This window comes from Sclerotinia sclerotiorum, genomic scaffold (assembly GCF_000146945.2).
Source record: "Sclerotinia sclerotiorum 1980 UF-70 scaffold_2 genomic scaffold, whole genome shotgun sequence".
In the NCBI taxonomy this organism is placed as follows: Eukaryota; Fungi; Ascomycota; class Leotiomycetes; order Helotiales; family Sclerotiniaceae; genus Sclerotinia; species Sclerotinia sclerotiorum.
This window is the reverse complement of record NW_001820834.1, coordinates 226,372-244,185: the sequence shown is the minus strand read 5'-3', so window position 1 is coordinate 244,185 and position 17,814 is coordinate 226,372. Positions and strand designations below refer to the sequence as shown.

The following is a 17,814-nucleotide window of genomic DNA, read 5'->3' as shown; positions in this document are numbered from 1 at the left end:
ACCTCTCTCTCTCTTAATCTTTTAAAATACTCTCTCCTTCCTTATAAACTCCTCACATACGCCTGACCAGACCGGAGCAGACCAGGTTCCTGATACACACACCACCCTTACCAGCTAGCAGCCAGCCAACTATTTTCAAATCAAAAATCCAATTCCTGTCGTGATTGATTGAGTGACTTTCTTTTTGATCTTCTTTTCTATTCTATCCCCCTCTCATCTCATCTCTTGCCCCCCAGCTTCAAGTTTTCAACCAGCGAATACATGAACTCCAGAATTAATCCCTCTCTCTATTCTCAAATAATTAAACATAAACCCCCTCATCATCATCATCATCATCATCACAATAATCCACCCCCATCTCCACCCCATCTCCACCCCCTCACCCACTACTCCTCTTACTAGGCCTCCTCATCGTAAAACTCCTCCTAATACTCTCACCCCAAGCCGAATTATCCAAAACCTCCAACACATTTTCCGCACTAACTGCACTTCCCCTCCTACTACTCGCCACACTACTAATACCCGCCGCACCAGCACCTTCAATACCCACGCCCTCAAACGAAAATGCCGATCCGGCACCATGTGCTTGCAGTGGACTGAGCGTTGGACTTACAGCCGAGGACATGGATGGGAATGCTGTATTAATCGACGCATCTGTACCGCGACGTTGTCTTAATGGTGAACCATCGAGTCCATGTGTGATGAAAGAGTTTCGAGAATCGGTGATATCTGTTGGGGATAATAAGGAGCCGCTGATTGATGTGGTTGTTTTGTGTTTCTTGGTAGCTGGTTCTACCTCGTCGACGTAAACTTCTGGTCCTAATTGTGGGATATCTGTCAGGCGGCCAGATCTCTTTCTTTCCATGTGTTTTCTAAATCTTCTTGACCAGTACCTATACTTATGTTAGCAATTTACCTCAAGAATAATCTAAAAAAACTTACATAGTATCGAAAAATCCAACCACAATTCGCCTTCGGACTTCTTCTTCGACTCTTTGTAAACGTGCACGACGACGTAAGAATTCCTCAAGTCTATACCCATATTAGTTAAATCATACAAAACATCGATCAAACGACTTACTTTAAGCTCTTGTTATCACTAATGACATTGTAATGAGCCAGAACCATCAAAACAGTCGTAAAAGAAATACCACGATCAGGGTCCGCCGATACCAAAACCTCTTCATAGAAAAGATTAAATCGAGCTCTATCTCTTCGCACTCGTCCAACATCGATTTGAGAAATCCTTTCATTCAATTTCTTCAAATCAATACCACTAGATGCACTTGGGCTCGAAATAGAATTCAACCTTCCATTGCTCGGTTCTGCTTGTACATCCTCAAGAATTCTGCGAACTGAATCTTCTTGTGAATATACACGCATTTCAAAGACACCAGAGAGTTCACCCAACAACCTTGGAAAGTGCTCTTTTTCAATGAATCCTGTACCATCTGGATCTAAAGTAGCCCAAGCCTCCTTGAAGCGCCTAAGTTCATCACGACTGACTTTAGACAAGCCATTTGATCTCTGAAAGACATAACTGAAACTCTCATAGATAAGTGACACAAACAAACTGGTGAAAATGTACATGCTCACTATGTTCCACGAAATGAACAATATTCGAGACCATGTGGGACTTCCGCAGTCGCTGTCAAAGAAAGTATCACCTTGTGTGCAGAATGGAGGTGTGACAGTTGCATAATCTTCCATGATTTGATTCCAACCCTCTCCACAAGACATTCGAAACAGCATAATTAGTGTTTTTGGTACAGTTCGCATGTTGAGGTTATCCGTCCCTTGGGTACTAAATCGAGTGAGTCCAAAGGTCTGAGTCATAGCGATAGCAAAAACCATAAACAAGACAAACCAAGTTGCCAATAAGTTTCCAATGGCTGTCAAACTGGCAGCTGCTGTTTTGAATAGCTGATCTAGGGCATCGTTTCGAGGAATTAGAAGTAGGACGATGGCGACAAGGAATAACTTATGCAACTGAACATATACCTGAGAGTTGAAGTTGGTCAAAAGGAGTAATGTAGTAACTAAGGTTCCGAAGACAGCGAAAATTGAGAACACATCCCAAGAACTTCGTCGAAATCGGGGCCAGGTCAGACCGATGATACGGACGATAACGTTGAGAGTATAAAATATTGTGCAAGCCAAGAATATATAATCTCTGGTTGTATCCCAGATCTTTGGCTCGGGATAGAACTCTACTAAAAGTAGAATGAGATGGAAGACAAGGGTTAAAGTCATGGCCGAGTGCCACTTTCCATGCTTTCGAGTGGCCCTTTTGTAACACCAATCTCTCCACCAATGTGGATCCTTGGAGGAAGGACGTTTGGATGGAGAAACCTGCCTTAGAAGTTTCCGCAACTCAACCCAAGATCTCTGATCAGATGTCAAAAATGCTATCCCAGTTTGTTCCGTGTAATTTCGCATGAACACAGAGATAAACAAAGTAAGGATGAAAACCGTAGCAAGGAGATTGAAAATGACGAAAAAAACTGCATTGAACTCGGCAGAGGTGGGATCACCTGGATTGAGACCACGACCGGTAATGGACATTGTCTCAAACATAACATCGACCCAACCTTCTTGGGATACGATTTGGAAAAGTATAAACAGGGAAGCTCCGAAATTATCAAAATCGTACCAGGGATTCCCTACCTGCCTGGGCGAAACGACGTTCCAATCACCACTAAATGGTTGACTGTAATATTCGCCAAAGCAATCAGTCAGATTCGCGATGTCACCGTCATTGCATGTCTCCAACTGGCCGTTGAAAAGGTTCACACCGTATATTGCAAAAGGAATCAAGAGAGACATAGAAACAAAGGCAGCCTATAGCATGTTAGCAAACATTTAAAATAACATGTAAAGAATTCTTACCGAAAGAACTTTGAGACCACCGACAAGAATCACGGAATGAAATGTGTTTCTAGCACTGTCGCTGACGTTAAGCAACCGAAGAGCTCGCAAGGCTTTGAACGCTCCAACTGCTCGTGCGATCGCGCCGTCATCCATTAATGAGGTGATGACGTTAATCCATAAGGTAACAAGCACTAGACCATCTATGAAACCCCAAGTACTTCTATAATATGCGTTCGGAGTCCAAAAGAATCCGTCTGCAATGACCTTTATAAGAGCCTCGACGGTAAAAATTAAACCGAAGATAAAATCACAAAAGACGAACCAATTTTTCGCAGTCGACTTATCTGGATTGGCTATGAAGTATTCTCTTTGGTATAGAGGTGTTGTGATACATGCCAACAACACCATTGCGACGATGCATATATATAAGAATGCCGAAAAGCCATACCAAATTGACAAATTAGGCTCAACGCCATCAAAACGTTCACTCCCGCGTCCAGGTCCGACGCATCTCTGACAAAGTCTCCTGATGGGATTATTGGGCTTGAATATGAACAATGCATTATTGTAAGAAGGGTGTTTGGCCAAATATTCTCGTTGTGCTTTCTTGCGTTGTGATGAGGCTGAGACGGCTTCCTTTGCCATCGCCCTGGTTCCTTGGGAGTCGTCGGACTTGAGAGAGAATGATATATTAGAATAGAACGGATTCGGTTCTCTGTTCCAAAGTCTAGACATGAAATTACCCCAAATAGAGGATAAGAGCCCTGGCTTCACGCCGGCTGCCTCAGCGGCTGCATTTTCAGCGGCGTGTTCGTGTTGTCCCGGGACAATTTCGTCATCGAGGAAGTCTTTTACAACTGCATCCTTCAATAACATTTCCATTGTTGCTGGTCCATAATCTAGAGGATCCTTTTTCGCTTTGGATCGACCAAACCGAAGGATGGAGGATAGTGCAAGGTTGCTAGAAGAGGTATCAACCTCTTTCCTGGTGAGAAAGGCCTTCACTTGCTGCATACGCTTTTCGTCTTCCGAAACGTCGAAATTCTCTTGAATGACAGCTATGAACATATTCACCAGAATGAAGTTGGCGAGAATAAACCATCCAATGAGAAATGTTGCTCCGATCCAGCCAGTATTGCGTGAATTATTTATGCCCGTAACATTATAGAGAATATCGGTCCAATTTTCGCTCGATAGAATCTGATATAAGCCCAAGAAAGAATTGAATATTGTGGCAAAAGTCACTGTAATGGTATCTCCTCCGTCATCTTGTGCCGGGATATCACCACGGAACAGCTGAACAGCGAATATAGCAACCAAGAAAGTAATGAGAAAGACGAACAGGACAAGATTCCCAATACCACTTGCATTTCCCAACACCAACATGATCAAGGATCTCGTTATTTCGACGCCCATGACAACCCGATAGATTCTGAGGATTTGAAACACGGTAAGCCAAGCATAAGGTTGGCCTGAATTTCGAATGGGCGGCACTAGAATGACTGTCGTAATGATCGCAAGTCCCAAGTCAAATAGGTTCTTCTTGTGTTTGTGAAAGTCCCGCCAATCGGAAGCGAATCGCAAAGCGATATCAATTAGCAACAGAAATGTCACCGCAACCTCCGAGATATCGATGAAACTTGCACGAGAGTCTGACATATTAGCACTCCGGAGAGCTTGAACTACGAGGCCATAGACGATAACCAAAATCCAGAGCCAATAGGTTTTCTCGTACATCTTCTTTAGCTTACTCACCGGTCGTGGTATATCTGCACTCGTGTCGCGATGATCATCGTCAGCTTGGGCAGCAAAGGCACTTGCTTTGCCCTCTCCTCTAATAACCAGAAAAGATGAAGTAATGACGGCAATCAACAAGTTCATGAGCCAAAGCATCATAATGACAATCCCGCCAGCGAAGAAGATTGCGGCTGCAAGATAGTCGGAGTCTGTGGTGTAATACATGAGGTCGGTAAACGTATTACCTGTCATGATAACGAATACAAGTTCTAAAGACTGCCCTATGTTGTCAAAGGTTGCTGTACCATTGAAAGGAAGTAGGTCGGGAGGAAGTTGAATACAATAAGACCCCTCAGGGCACAAGTAACCTTTAGACGAACCGGTACCAGGGTTTAAAGGGTAGAGAGGATTGGACGAATTGGATACCATCCAGGGGTCATGAGACGAGTTGTCCTTATTAAACTGTCCTCCGCAATATTGAAGGCTATTGATAAATGCCGTATTATTGGTATTTTGGATGTCATCAGGATCAATCCATACGCACTGACGATCGAGACTTCCTTTAAAACTCTGTATACCGATAATGGCAAACAGCAGCCAGAAGAAACCGATGAGGAAAGACACGTTGAGTAGCAAAGGAGTTGCTTTTTTCAAACTTCGAAGAATTATCTAGGTAGTGGTTAGAAGTGCAGACAAAGCGAGAACAATACATAACTTACAGCAGTACCACTCGTAAGTGCAAGCAGCCGAAGGATACGTAAGCAACTCAACATGCGGAACACATATAGATGGTAGGTATGTTCCACCCCAAGAATGCTGAGGACAAACGCAATCCAATAAGATACAACCGCTAAAAAGTCGAGTCGATTGAAAGAATGTCTGAGGAACGCTCTCCTGGCTAATTGTAGTCGTTGAGCTTGCTCGACAGTGCTGGTCATTGCTTGCATCTGAGCGAAGGTATTGACAATAGGTCGTTGTGTATTTGTGGTCTCCTCAGAAGATGATGCACGTGCTCTTCTGACAGATGATTTTCGCTGAGGCGCGAATATGGATCGATACTTGTCCACAACTGCCGCTCTAGCTCCACGTTGGCGGTCTATTGTGCTGTATTCAGCTGCATTGGCAATAAAACCAGACACAATAATACGTGCTATTAATTCCAGGGTGAAAATTGCAAAAAGGCCCAGCAGAGCATAGTCCGTTTTAGAACCCCAGTCAGCGCGCCGAGGGTGAGTATATACAGAAGGGGCGGCATCCACGGCAAGGAGAATGGTTTGTATGACGATCAATACCAGAATCGCTGGTTCAGTAACTGGATAAACCAAAAGATCACAAAGTTTTAATCGAATCTTGTTGTCCGGTGAAAATATGCCCAGTGTCTTTCCTCTGAGAGGGTTAGGAGCATCCTGTGCTTGCCATTGATCCGTTCCAGGCCCATCCAAAGTTCTTCCCGGAGGCTTTTCAAACGGATGAAGCATGGTATTCGGCCGGTAAGCTGTATCTTCAACATTAGGTTCGAATGATCTACGTTCAGGCATAAATGGTTCCTCGACACTATGTGCCTGTCTTCTAGCACTTTCTTCGATAAGTTCAGCTTCACCGCTAAGATTAACCACACGTTGCGACATAGCCCTCACCATCGATCCAGCTCTAGATAGTGCCCCTGCGCTGGATGGAGATCTAGATCTATTCCCAGTGGATGACAGGTTGGCCCCATAACTTCCCGATCTCGCCCTTGTGCCAAATGATGAGAGACCTGCTTCCGCATGCGGAAGATCATCACCTAGCCTAGACCCTCTGTAATCTGATCCTGGTGAGTGGAAGCTGATGGATTGAAAGCTGGATCTATCGTTTCGCTGGCCATCGGGAGTAGTAGGTTGTGCCCCGCTCATTGGTTGAAGGTGGTTTGAATCCGTCAAGGGTATTTGATCAGAATCGGAAGGAAAATAAGGATTATCATTATCTCCCAGATCCTCATATGAATTTCCATAAGGTGCAAGAGAGTGTTCAGATCCAAAAGACATGGATCTTTCTCTGGGCGCATGAGATAAACTGATGTCCGGTACATTCAAGCCAGCGAATCCCATTGCGGCTTGAAAATCTGCAGGATTCCGCATCGGCGAGGTAGGTGTTTGTGTCTCAATATTATGTCCCCCTCCAACAGGTACTTGTAGTCTCAAAGGCACCGCCGAGCCATCTGTTCGCTGTGATCTGTCCGCTGGACTAGGAGAGAAATCTTCTAGCCTTTCGTACCCGGTTCCGGCATTTGTGCTGCTACTCATCGGACGAACGCCTCCTCCCCCCAGAATACTCCTCCCCCGTGTGAGCGGCCGCGCTTCATCTCCTAAATCTTCTAAATCTGCGGGATCGGGAGGTCGGGTTAAATCTCGTAAAGGTATCGATTGAGGAGGACTTGATGAATTATTGGAACCATAGGTATTATTTGGAGGCATTATGCCCAACTCCCCCTCCTTGGAAGCCCAGCCAATTATCCCTCTACGTTTTCGGATCTGCCGTCGAAGGAATGAATAATCGCGACGGTAGTAATGCGCAAGATGTCCCCCGGGATCAAAGACGTGTGGAACCCTATCGTACTATTCTTCAAGTCGTTATCATAATCGCTGGGACTATATATTTTCTCCTCTATTCGTTGACAATCCGGCAGCCCTCGAGTTCTGTGTTAGTCGATTACGTTGTATTTATTTTTATTTTATTTTTGAGCTTGTTCTCTTGGCCATCAAGGTCTGAGGTTGACTTTTAGACTTTTTGACCTTTAGACATCTGTAACCAAATCCTGAACCTTACACGAGCTTCATTGTTGCACTTGTGCCACAAACAGTAAGGCTCGGCATGCGACAGGGGTAGACGTACGGAGGACTATTTTAAAACAGGGCTCTGTGGCTGAGGAAAAGGTACCGACCGGGCTGAGAGGGGTACAGAGAACGGAGTACAGGTGGAAGGAGAGCAAGGAGAGCACGGATTCACTATTGACCCGATGTTGGGCCACAATAGAAAAGTCTCGTATTGCAATATTATTATTTATAAAGACCTTGGGGGTATAAAGTGTATAAAGTGTATAAAGAGTATTTAAAGATGATGAATAGGAGTTACAACATGACGTGTAACGAGAAGGGGCATATGAGTAATGCGGACAGGCCGAACCATTTGCGTTTGATTGGGTTGGAGATTGGATACTGTGAAACTTATAAGGATCGTATATATCTGTCTCCAAATCTGCGGCGTAGGGCTATGGTGCGTATTGAGCCGAAGTGATTGAAGAAACATATACTCCGTGTCTGTACCATACAATACATACAGTATCTAGGTGCTTATGAATATTATGGATATTATTAGACTATATAAATGATCAATGCTGTTCGACTTGAACGGCATTCGGCAACAATATAGTAGAAATGGCTAGTGCGAATACAAAAGGATAACTATTCTTGAACGTGATTTGTCTAGAACATTGATCGTCACTGCTTAAGCCTCGGAATTTCGGTTTCTTCGGCACCAATTAATTAATATTATTTATTTATATCAACCTCATTGGCCTTTCAGCCTTATGATGCCCCATATAACACACATCGTGAATCAAAGTGACTTTCATTTTGGTGAAGCGATAAAAATACATTAACCGTTTTTCGGATGAACAGGTGTCTCATCATTCTCCTTCCTTGTTGTCCCACGGAGAAAATGGTAGGATCCTGGTTGAATGCTTCCATATAAGGCAAGACATAGACCACTGTACCCCTGGCTACATGCTTCCAAAATACATCATCTAACATATGGGCGCCCGGGGACGAGAGTAACAAGCCGGTTTAACACCAACTAAGCCAATCTTCATACCTGCTCTCTAATGCCCCAATGCCCTCCACTCTTATGAATCCCCAATTGCGGGCCTTTCCAATTCCAAATCAACAACAATGTTAAAATCTGAGCCGCCGTAAAACCAATCAGAATCTTCAACTGTAAATCATATCCCTGGCCAAAGATCTCCTGTACCTGACTCCTTAAAGGCTGTTCTAGGGAAGAAATTGCGGAAGTAGATCATAAAACACTATTCAGCTGAGTAACATTGAGGATTTTGTGAAGATGCTTTGATAAATGATTGTTGGGGACTGTGGTTACAGATGCGAGACCGAGTGTGCTTCCTGTCATACGAAATTGAACGATTGCTCCGGAAGCAGTCGCTAAAATACATGTTAGAGCGGCTTGTTATCTGGAGAGGACGCTGTAAATGAGTGAGGACGGAACGCACCTATGTATTGTCTCTCAATACAATGTGGATTTAATACCAAAAGTATAGCGAAAGAACTGCCCACCCTTAGAGCAATAAGCACCTCGAAGAAATGAATCTGTCCCGGTATCTTTCCAGAGGCGGGAATCGTGAGTAGCAATCCGACGCCGAGCACTTGTGTAGCTGTACCACAGAACAGCAGGTAGATAGGAGGTATTTTGGTTTTGCCGATGATTGTATTCGCAACGATGCTACCAACGGGGACAGCGAGTGTGTATGCTATTAATCGATATCCGGCTTGCCATGGGGAGTCTCCGTATACCGCCTGTGCTTTTTGAGGGATCTCAATAGTGATGATTTGAGATGGAATACCGACGAGGAAGGATGTCCTTGACAGTTATATAATTGTCAGCCACTGTACCTGTGCATTCCGGAATCGCAAGTTGATCATCTGCATAACTTACAAAGCTATCCCCATCCACATTCTATTATCTAGTAAGACCCTGGGGAACATAGGTTCTTGAACGCCCTTGCTGCTTCCTAAAAACCACTCCCATATGGCAAATCCTACCCAAAACAACCCAGATATTGTCAAGAGGCATATAGTCGCAGCCGAAGACCATTTGAAAACCGTAGAGACTTCAAGTAATACTGTTACAAGGAGTGCTGGAGCACTTAATAGTAAAAAGGCACCTGTGAAATCGACCCTTTTCAGCAAAGATTGCCAAGGGATAGGTACTGATGGGGTAGACGATCCGTGATACGGGAATTTCCCAGGGAGCAAGAAGACAATCAATCCGAGAATAATAGCTGTCCCAATCACACTGCCCTTTATATTAGCTGAGTAAACACGGAGGAGTCATAACGGAACCTACTTCAAGAAGAATATCCATCTCCACGTAGAAGTGGTATCAATTACACCACCTACTAGCGGTCCAACGAGAGCGCCAACAGCACTCAAAGTCGATATGAAACTCCCGTACAATGGATACTTGGGTGGTGGAATAAATTGGTAGAAGATTGTTAAGGAGACCGAGAAAGCGCCAGAGGCACCGAAACCTTGAAATGCACGACAAATAATGCTAAATTGAAGACAGATGATAAGTTGATGCATGTAAATTCTCGAGCCATGGAATGTGTGAAACCCTACAGTTGTAACATAGATTGAGCCGCTCCGCATCCAGCTGAGAAGGCAAAGAAGATGAAGTTTGCTGCAACATAGGTCCATTTTCGACCAAAGACGTCACTTAGTCTCCCCCATATAATCAAAAACCCTAGAAGCTAAGATGTTATTCACGTCCAATCGTGGAATATGCCTTTCCTTATTGTTCGAACTTATCCCAGTAATAAATAGGAGCTCCAAGTTGTATGCAAGAAATGGAGAAGAAAGCTCAATTACCTGTGTAAGTGGCAAGGTACGCTGTGATAACCCAAGTGGATTCGTTGAAGCCATGAAACTCGTTGGCCATGGTCACGAGTGAGGTACTTACAATGGAGACTTCCATGTTTACAAGAAATACACTCAACCCGATCCTATATTGTATTCCATTGATGATTAGAAGGTCTTTTTTCTCTGAAAGTGTTTCTGCCTACTTACGCGGGACTTATGAGATGGAATCTCCATCCCTTGATATAAGTGATCTCTGGACTCGGCGAAATTGACTTTCTCTCCATAGGGCTCTCCCCCCCTGATATGTCTTCTTGAACAGAACCGGTCTCCAAGTCTGTGACCTCCATTTGTTTGTTCGAGGGAACGGCCATCTTGCAATGGAAAAGTTGTGTTAGCACAGTGAGAAACAAGGAGATGGAAAATCCTGAGCACAGCCACTTTCCGGATTATCTATGCAGAAAGTAGCTGGTCAAAGTGTAGACAGCATCAATTGATTTTGAACAAAAACATGGCCCTTGAACCTTAGCTTCGCAATTTTTTGAGCCGAAAATTCCAACGGTTAGAACATTCCCTGATGAGGAAGGTTGTAATAATACTACGTATTTCGATATACAGCCATAAAATTTGCTTATCATCACTTGTAGGATAAGATGCGGTGAGAGATATGTTGGAATGAAGTTGGATTGAAAGGCACGAATGCTCGAAGCGGTTCCTGATAAGAGTGATCGAAGGTCTTGTTTATACGCAGGGGTGATTTAAGGATTCTTTCGACAGATCCCCACTGAGAATCTCTCGAGAATTCTTCTTTAGACCTAGGTATACATAGAGAGAGTGAAGGAAAATTCTCTTTTTCTAAGCTGTAGCATCAAACTTGGACCGGGGCCTTCACGATACACACTCACGTCGATTATAAGTACCCGAGTTTGGGATTACCACATAGAACTAACTGTTGGTGGCGAAGCCGAGAATCCAGAAATGCTTCCTTACAGTTTATTGGATATTCCAATATGAAGGCTTCTGAGTCGGAAAGTGTCTCCACTTTGAAAGAGAGGTTGAATTCCACGATGCACATCCTACTGAAACCATGTTCACACACTCCCCTTCGACCCTCAAGCAGTCATAGTCTAATCCACTGCCGGGCTCCCAGAAGGACAGCACATAGCGAGCTTCTGCCAAATATGAATGAATATTATGAATATGTATTTATATACCATGACGAAAGTTCTTATATTTCCTCTACGGATTTACGTTGGTGATTGTTGGTACGAGAAGGATACGGAAGACGTAGCACCCACGGATTATGTAGGTCCTGTATGTCTAATTGTATTCTGTCTAAAAAGCTAGCTACATATTGAAAGTAGTAAGTCTTATATAGACTTACTAAAAGAGCTAGTCTCTTTCGCGTTCGCTTAGTTCTTTATTACAGTAGTAATTGAATTGAAGTCATTTACTTCGTTCACACAGTGATGGTCTAGATTGGTAAATAGTGGCAGAATTTGGACAAAAGCGGTGAGTCAAATTTTGTTCAATCAATAATGTTCATGCGACATCAATCCGTTCCAAATCAACGTGAGTATTCATTTACACCGCTATCCTCTCATATTTCTATCGGTCTCAATCATCCCAAGTCACTGATTTTGTAATCAAAAACTCCTCCATCCCAAGGACGGTATTAAATCTACCCCAACCACTCTTCTTCACGCCTCCCATTGGCAAAGCAGGCTCATCTCGAACACTCATACTATTGATATGAACAGCCCTATAATGATATCGTCAGCTATAACCTCACAAGTGTGACGTTCTTGGAAAAACTCACCCAGACTCCAATTGCTTTGCGATGGCAAAACCTTTTCGCAAATCTTGAGTAAACACGGCTGCTGATAGCCCATACTCGGTATCATTTGCCATTTCTATAGCTTCTTCATCAGACTTGACAATTCTGTATGCTACCACAGGCCCGAAGTTTTCATCACGCCATAATGGCATGTCTTCTTTTATATCTCCAATGATCATGGGTGTAAATATTACTGGAGATGGTCCATGGCTTTCCTTTGGCTGTAACTCTTCCGTACCTCCAATAAGACTAGAAGCTCCTTCTGAGAAAGCTTTTGAGACTACCTCCTGCAATCTAGCTTTTGCAGCAGCATTGACAACAAGTGGTGGATCAGGCGCTGATGATGCAATAGCGGAGAAAGTTGCTTTCAAAATCTCCAAGAATTTGTCTGCTATGTCGGCGTGAATGATTATACGATCTGTCGACATGCAAATCTGACCAGAATGCAAAACACCTCCAAGGATACATTCCATGGCGGCTTTTTGTAAGTCAGCGTCGGCACATACGATCGCACTGTTCTTTCCTCCAAGCTCCATCAAGCATGGTTTAAGGTTCTCTCCGCAAGTACGAGCGATCTTGCTGCCTACTTCCGTGCTTCCTGTAAAATTTATCTTCCTCACTGCCGGGTGTCTTATTATGGCGTTTGTGACCATTGCACCGTCGGTTGATTTGACATAAATAATGTTCAGAACACCCGCTGGTAACCCCGCATCGTGGAATACCCTTCCTAATGCCCAATAACATCTAGGTGTCAATTCAGAGCCTTTGAGCACTGTTGTGTTCCCAGTCGCAATTGCGGTGGCTGCCGCGCGCATGCCTAATGCAAATGGCGCATTGCTTTCAAGATGGATTAGCTGTGAAAATGGTGATCGAAGGCGGAAAAACTCACAAAGGCGCAATTCCTAAGATCACCCCATATGGTTCTTTCCAGATCATAGCACTTTGTCCCTCACCTGCAACTCTAGGAACACTACCAGTCACCAAGGGAATGTGACTTGCAATATCTCGCAGGAGTGACACAGCAGTAGGAAGAATCCATCCTTGGACCGGCCCTACCGCTCCACCCATTTCTGTTTGCATGATGTTTCCATACTCTGTTATCCGACTCTCCAAAAGATCCGCTGCTTTAAAGAGTAGTTTTTGCTTCTCCGATGGTTTAACCTTGGACCAGGAAGGGAAAGCCTTCTTTGCAATTTCGACAGCTCGAATTGCATCTTCAGAGCTTGCTGATGCTGCTTTCCAGCAGACTTCACCAGTTGTTGCACTCACGACGTCGAATGTACTGCTGCCATTCTCTTCTTTTCCGTCAATGATTAAGGGAATCACGAGATCTGGTTCGGATACAGCCATATTGTGTATAGATGTGCAGAATGAGAAGTGTCTTGAAATTAGAGGTACTTGGGTTCGCAGGTAGCAACCCACAGCTTAAGAACGATTATTATACTTGGAAAGTGGGGTGCCTTATGCGAGATTATGGCTCAGCTGTTGGTACTTGTTGGTTTATCCATGCTCAATAATGCATATGCATGATAGCCTGACATAATATGTAACATCTTGGTGGTAATGTTGCACTAGATATTGCCCTGTATATCGCAGGGGCGCAAGCGGTAACGAGATGCGATGTATTCCCAAAAAGTCTGGTATTTGTCACTTTCATTCATGTTAGAAGTTAAGTAAGCAGTTTCTTACTTTTTAGTGCTGTAAGCGGTTGCTGAGGCTTCGTAACAGGTTTTGCTAATATTCTTGTTGATTTGACGAGTGTTTTCAATGATTTAAAATTGATCTCAGAAGCAAATTTATGACTAGTTTGGTTCTGGAAACTCTTTTCATATGTTACTCTTCTTATCTTCGTCCTCGGATTCCAGCAATATTTTATTTTTCCAGAGAACACAATTGTCAGTCACAAATCGTGCTCGACCTCTTCTAGAATCTTGTCATGCCTATCAGTCTAGTGATACCACCGTGGAAATACAACAGCCCTACAGGACTCCGTCTCATCTTTCCCCTTCTTCATCACTCCATGACCCCTGGCCCTCTTATCCTCCCACCCCGTCCTTCAAACCAGCACCTAAGAAATCCCCTCACCCGTCCCATTAGCCCACTTTTCTGCCCACTCCTTCACGTCCTCAAAACTCCTACAAACCCTCTCGCTTCCCCATCCCGTCGTATCATCCGTCACTGGATCAACATATTCTAGATTCGAATCTGCGGCACACATTATGGCGCGGCGCAAATAATCGAAACAATGCCTTTGATGTGCGGTTTCAATATGTGTATGAGCGGCTTTTTGTTCAAGATATGGATCTGGCGGTGCACCGGCTGTGCGCGCAATTTGGTAGTGCAGGTCGTAGTAGGAGGTGCGGAGACCATGCTGGGAAAATTGTTAATGGTGTCGCGATATGGAGGACTGGAAGACGTGGAAGGGAGGGGTTTGGGGTATTAGAGGAAAGGAATAAATACCAGACAGTGCAGTTGATGGAATACTGAAACACTCTTAACAATCGGTGCTATCTCAGGTCGATAGATGAATCCTCTGCTCACTTCAAAGTTGACAGTTAACAGAAAGAATGCTGGGATGGGCAATATGTAAATACTAACCTGGCATTAAAGATCCCCAAGCAGCTTCCAAATCAGGCGTCGGTTTCATCGAGAATGTAGTATTAGGATACCAAGTTTCTTTTATTGATCCAGGAGGTACTGTATTTCACTCACACTCATCAGCCAATATCCAATACCCAATCTCTATGTTCAACCCAACATCAAAACAGCACATCGCACGCTGCCGCACACTTCATAGAATCTCCAAAGTCTCATCCCAACATCATCAATTACAACGTACCCAATAGTTCCAATTTCCTCTCCAACCTCGGAAACCTTCGTCCAACAGCAGCTCCTACCCCGAAAGACATCAGGGATAAAAACACAACAATAAGTATCTGTACCCATCCTCTTTTTCGTAGTGGGGTTCGAGTACTGTCTCTTGTTATAGCTGCATGTTTTTGATTCTGGTTATCCACTTCATCTTTTCCTGTGCGCAATTCTTTGTAGCCGGCAGGACTACGTGGGCTGAGTGGCAGTGGCATTTTGATATATCTTCTGCGCTTGACTTGAGCTGCTCTAAATTTCCTCTCTTCTTTTTCCAAAGTTTTGGAAAGGTTTTTAGGAACTAGATCGCAGTCCGACTAGCTACTCGCTCGTTTGTTGAGTAACAATCCAGATCCAAAATCTCTTCTAATCTCACAACAATAATAATTTCATGAATTGGTATCGTGATCTAAGCCAATTGCACCCAGTAGGCATGCCAAGTGCAAATATTCAATTGGGATATTCTTGAGCAGTGTTGGAATCCCAACAAAGGACCTTTTGCCTATGGTTCATAATTTGCAGGTGTTGTTGGGTTGGACAAAGGGGCTTTTGGTATAATTTCTTGATATAGGCTTCAGTAGGAATTGAGAGGCTTTATTGGAGAGGGGTTGGATATTAGAATATTGGAGAGGGGACTGACAGGCTTTCCGTGGTCTGAGTATGGGTAGGAGGCAGAAGAGAAAAACATTGGTTGGGTTACTTATTGTCAGAAGGGTTGTCGGGTGATGGGTTTAATGTTACCTAAGTACTTTAATTTGGATATATTCCATTCATTCACTCATTCACAACCCAAATAATGCAGACAAACAAATGCAATCCACCACACTCCATAGCTCGAAAATCTACCAATATATGTATGCGAGCGCAAATAATCAATCACACCTTTAAAATCACAGAGTATATGAACAGAAAGCATACATGCGAATCAAAAACTCCACATCTCCCCAGAAAAAAGCACCCGTAACACAATACAAAGGGGCTTCGCTAGAAACCTCGTGCAACAAGCACACGTGAGATGAGCGTGCATCAAAAACACCCAATTCGAAAACCTAACCCGAAAAACCAGCACACTGGTGCGTGGAACCGCACTAATCATAAGCGCACTAGGTAACTAAACGGTAATATCCACCACATGTTCCAGCTTCCAAGTACTTTCTAAGCTTCGATTACATCGCCTATCTACCTATCAAGCCATCCTACCTACCACACCTTTCAAACATGTCACTTCCATATAGAACTCATCTCGTGCTCTCCGAATCTCCTCTAGTGCACTAGCACTAGTATTTAAATTCTTTGTCCAGATCATATTATGATCAAGTGACTTTCTCCGCAACAACGGACATAATTGGTTGATCTCCACCAGAACAAAGAAAAAGAATTGGGAATTATTCGAAAACTTTTGTTGCATGTCTGAATTTCAGCGCGAATTTATAAAACTTTTTAACGCGCCGTATGAGTTTAATACCGTTAGTTTCCCCTTCCAATACCAATCATGCTCTGTCAATTCTGTTGTTGTTGCCTCCCCCTCACTTCTTACTTGCCGCTTTCTTACAAATCCTACATCATCGCTTGCCCCCTTCCGCCGGATATCGACATCGTTACTTCATGCGCAACTCGTAGTTTACAATCTTAAGTCACCTAACCCCGCTCAGTCGGATCTCCTCATCCTCACTCACATCTCCTTCAAAGAAACTTCCTCCTCCTCCTCATCTCTTCCCAAATAAATCCAACCCATCCATCCAATTCCGTACACTCATAAGCAGTTGAATGGTAACTTCCACCACTACCCCCTCTAACCACTCTCACCTCCTTTGTCCTTCGTTCACCCAACCCCACCCTAACCTTAAACATCACCAACAACCTCAGTTCCTGACGCTAGAACACTTCGCATTCCACACCAGTATTTAAACTCGCACTAGTAAGGCAGGTAAATAAATAGATGAATACAGAGCTAACAAATGACTGTCAACGGAAATTGCCTTGATCTCGCATTATCAAATCAGGAAGGGGTAGATACATCTTCCATCACAAAACCATCCATTTTCAACCATCTTCAGTAATCAACCCCCTAATATCTCTCACCTGATGTCTCATTCCCCCATCAAACTCTCATCCTAGCATCCCAATATCCCAATTCCCAATCCAAAAATCCGCGAATACGGTACTCGAAAACTCAAAAGTGCTCAAAACCACTTGTATATATTTTCCAGCTCGGCGACTAGAAAATCCTCTCATCTTCTTCTTTCTTTGTCCGACTAGTCTCCTCGGAAGTCATCCGTCACTCATCCTACGTACTATTTCTTCCAGAATTCGTTCTCTCGCGTGATACATTTGAGATATAAGATAAGCGACGCGGTAAGTACCTCGTACTTAGATGACATTAGGCGTATTCGTATACATGAATGTGTAGTAGCGGAATGGAATCAAGATGGTGGGGTGTTGGTTTCCGTAGTTCTTCAGTTCGTGATTCGTATGCCGTAGAACTATCACCATTTTCCTACGATATGCTCTTCCATCCTCATCTTCCTAACGTATATGTATCTTCTTCGTCGTCTTCCATTCAAACATGGTCTCCGTACCATTTCATCGTATATCGTATCGAATCCTCACATTCCACAATTTTTCATTCCATCTCTTCCCTCATCTGTCCCATCACATCATCTCTCCTCTCCCCATATCCTCTTGGCATATCAACTTTCTTTATCCCAACATTTGCTAGAGTTCACTAGTGCAATAATCTGCTAACATCATGCGTAAAAATGGCGTGAAATCTGTTAACTATACTCTTCTGAATCCAGTCTTGTCCAGATGCATTTTTCTCTGATATTCTCTTCTCATCAGCAGATCCTCTATTCTCTTTCTCCTTTTCTTCTTCGA

The 17,814-nt window shown here is 43.7% G+C and overlaps 6 protein-coding genes across 6 annotated transcripts; 1 reads left to right on the top strand and 5 right to left on the bottom strand.

Moving 5' to 3' along the window:
- Positions 1–379: 379 nt before the first annotated feature.
- SS1G_01169 (hypothetical protein) lies at positions 380–7,061 on the bottom strand (the record flags this gene model as incomplete). Its single annotated transcript, XM_001596926.1, has 6 exons — positions 380–893; positions 943–1,032; positions 1,082–1,486; positions 1,868–2,841; positions 2,890–5,277; positions 5,328–7,061. 6 exons carry the CDS (start codon positions 7,059–7,061, stop codon positions 380–382), a joined length of 6,105 nt encoding a protein of 2,034 aa, XP_001596976.1.
- Positions 7,062–7,722: 661 nt separating this feature from the next.
- SS1G_01168 (predicted protein) lies at positions 7,723–7,962 on the top strand (the record flags this gene model as incomplete). Its single annotated transcript, XM_001596925.1, has 2 exons — positions 7,723–7,860; positions 7,927–7,962. 2 exons carry the CDS (start codon positions 7,723–7,725, stop codon positions 7,960–7,962), a joined length of 174 nt encoding a protein of 57 aa, XP_001596975.1.
- Positions 7,963–8,658: 696 nt separating this feature from the next.
- SS1G_01167 (hypothetical protein) lies at positions 8,659–10,609 on the bottom strand (the record flags this gene model as incomplete). The annotated part of the gene is made up of 5 exons (XM_001596924.1): positions 8,659–8,801; positions 8,870–9,237; positions 9,313–9,672; positions 9,724–9,930; positions 10,446–10,609. The coding sequence occupies 5 exons, from the start codon at positions 10,607–10,609 to the stop codon at positions 8,659–8,661; spliced, it is 1,242 nt and encodes a 413-aa protein (XP_001596974.1).
- A 1,243-nt stretch (positions 10,610–11,852) lies between these two features.
- On the bottom strand, positions 11,853–13,422 carry SS1G_01166 (hypothetical protein; the record flags this gene model as incomplete). The annotated part of the gene is made up of 3 exons (XM_001596923.1): positions 11,853–11,997; positions 12,055–12,909; positions 12,962–13,422. 3 exons carry the CDS (start codon positions 13,420–13,422, stop codon positions 11,853–11,855), a joined length of 1,461 nt encoding a protein of 486 aa, XP_001596973.1.
- Positions 13,423–13,972: 550 nt separating this feature from the next.
- Positions 13,973–15,155, bottom strand: SS1G_01165 (predicted protein; the record flags this gene model as incomplete). The annotated part of the gene is made up of 3 exons (XM_001596922.1): positions 13,973–13,995; positions 14,158–14,443; positions 15,015–15,155. 3 exons carry the CDS (start codon positions 15,153–15,155, stop codon positions 13,973–13,975), a joined length of 450 nt encoding a protein of 149 aa, XP_001596972.1.
- A 1,465-nt stretch (positions 15,156–16,620) lies between these two features.
- Positions 16,621–16,788, bottom strand: SS1G_01164 (predicted protein; the record flags this gene model as incomplete). Its single annotated transcript, XM_001596921.1, has 1 exon — positions 16,621–16,788. The coding sequence occupies one exon, from the start codon at positions 16,786–16,788 to the stop codon at positions 16,621–16,623; it is 168 nt and encodes a 55-aa protein (XP_001596971.1).
- Between the last annotated feature and the right edge of the window lie 1,026 nt (positions 16,789–17,814).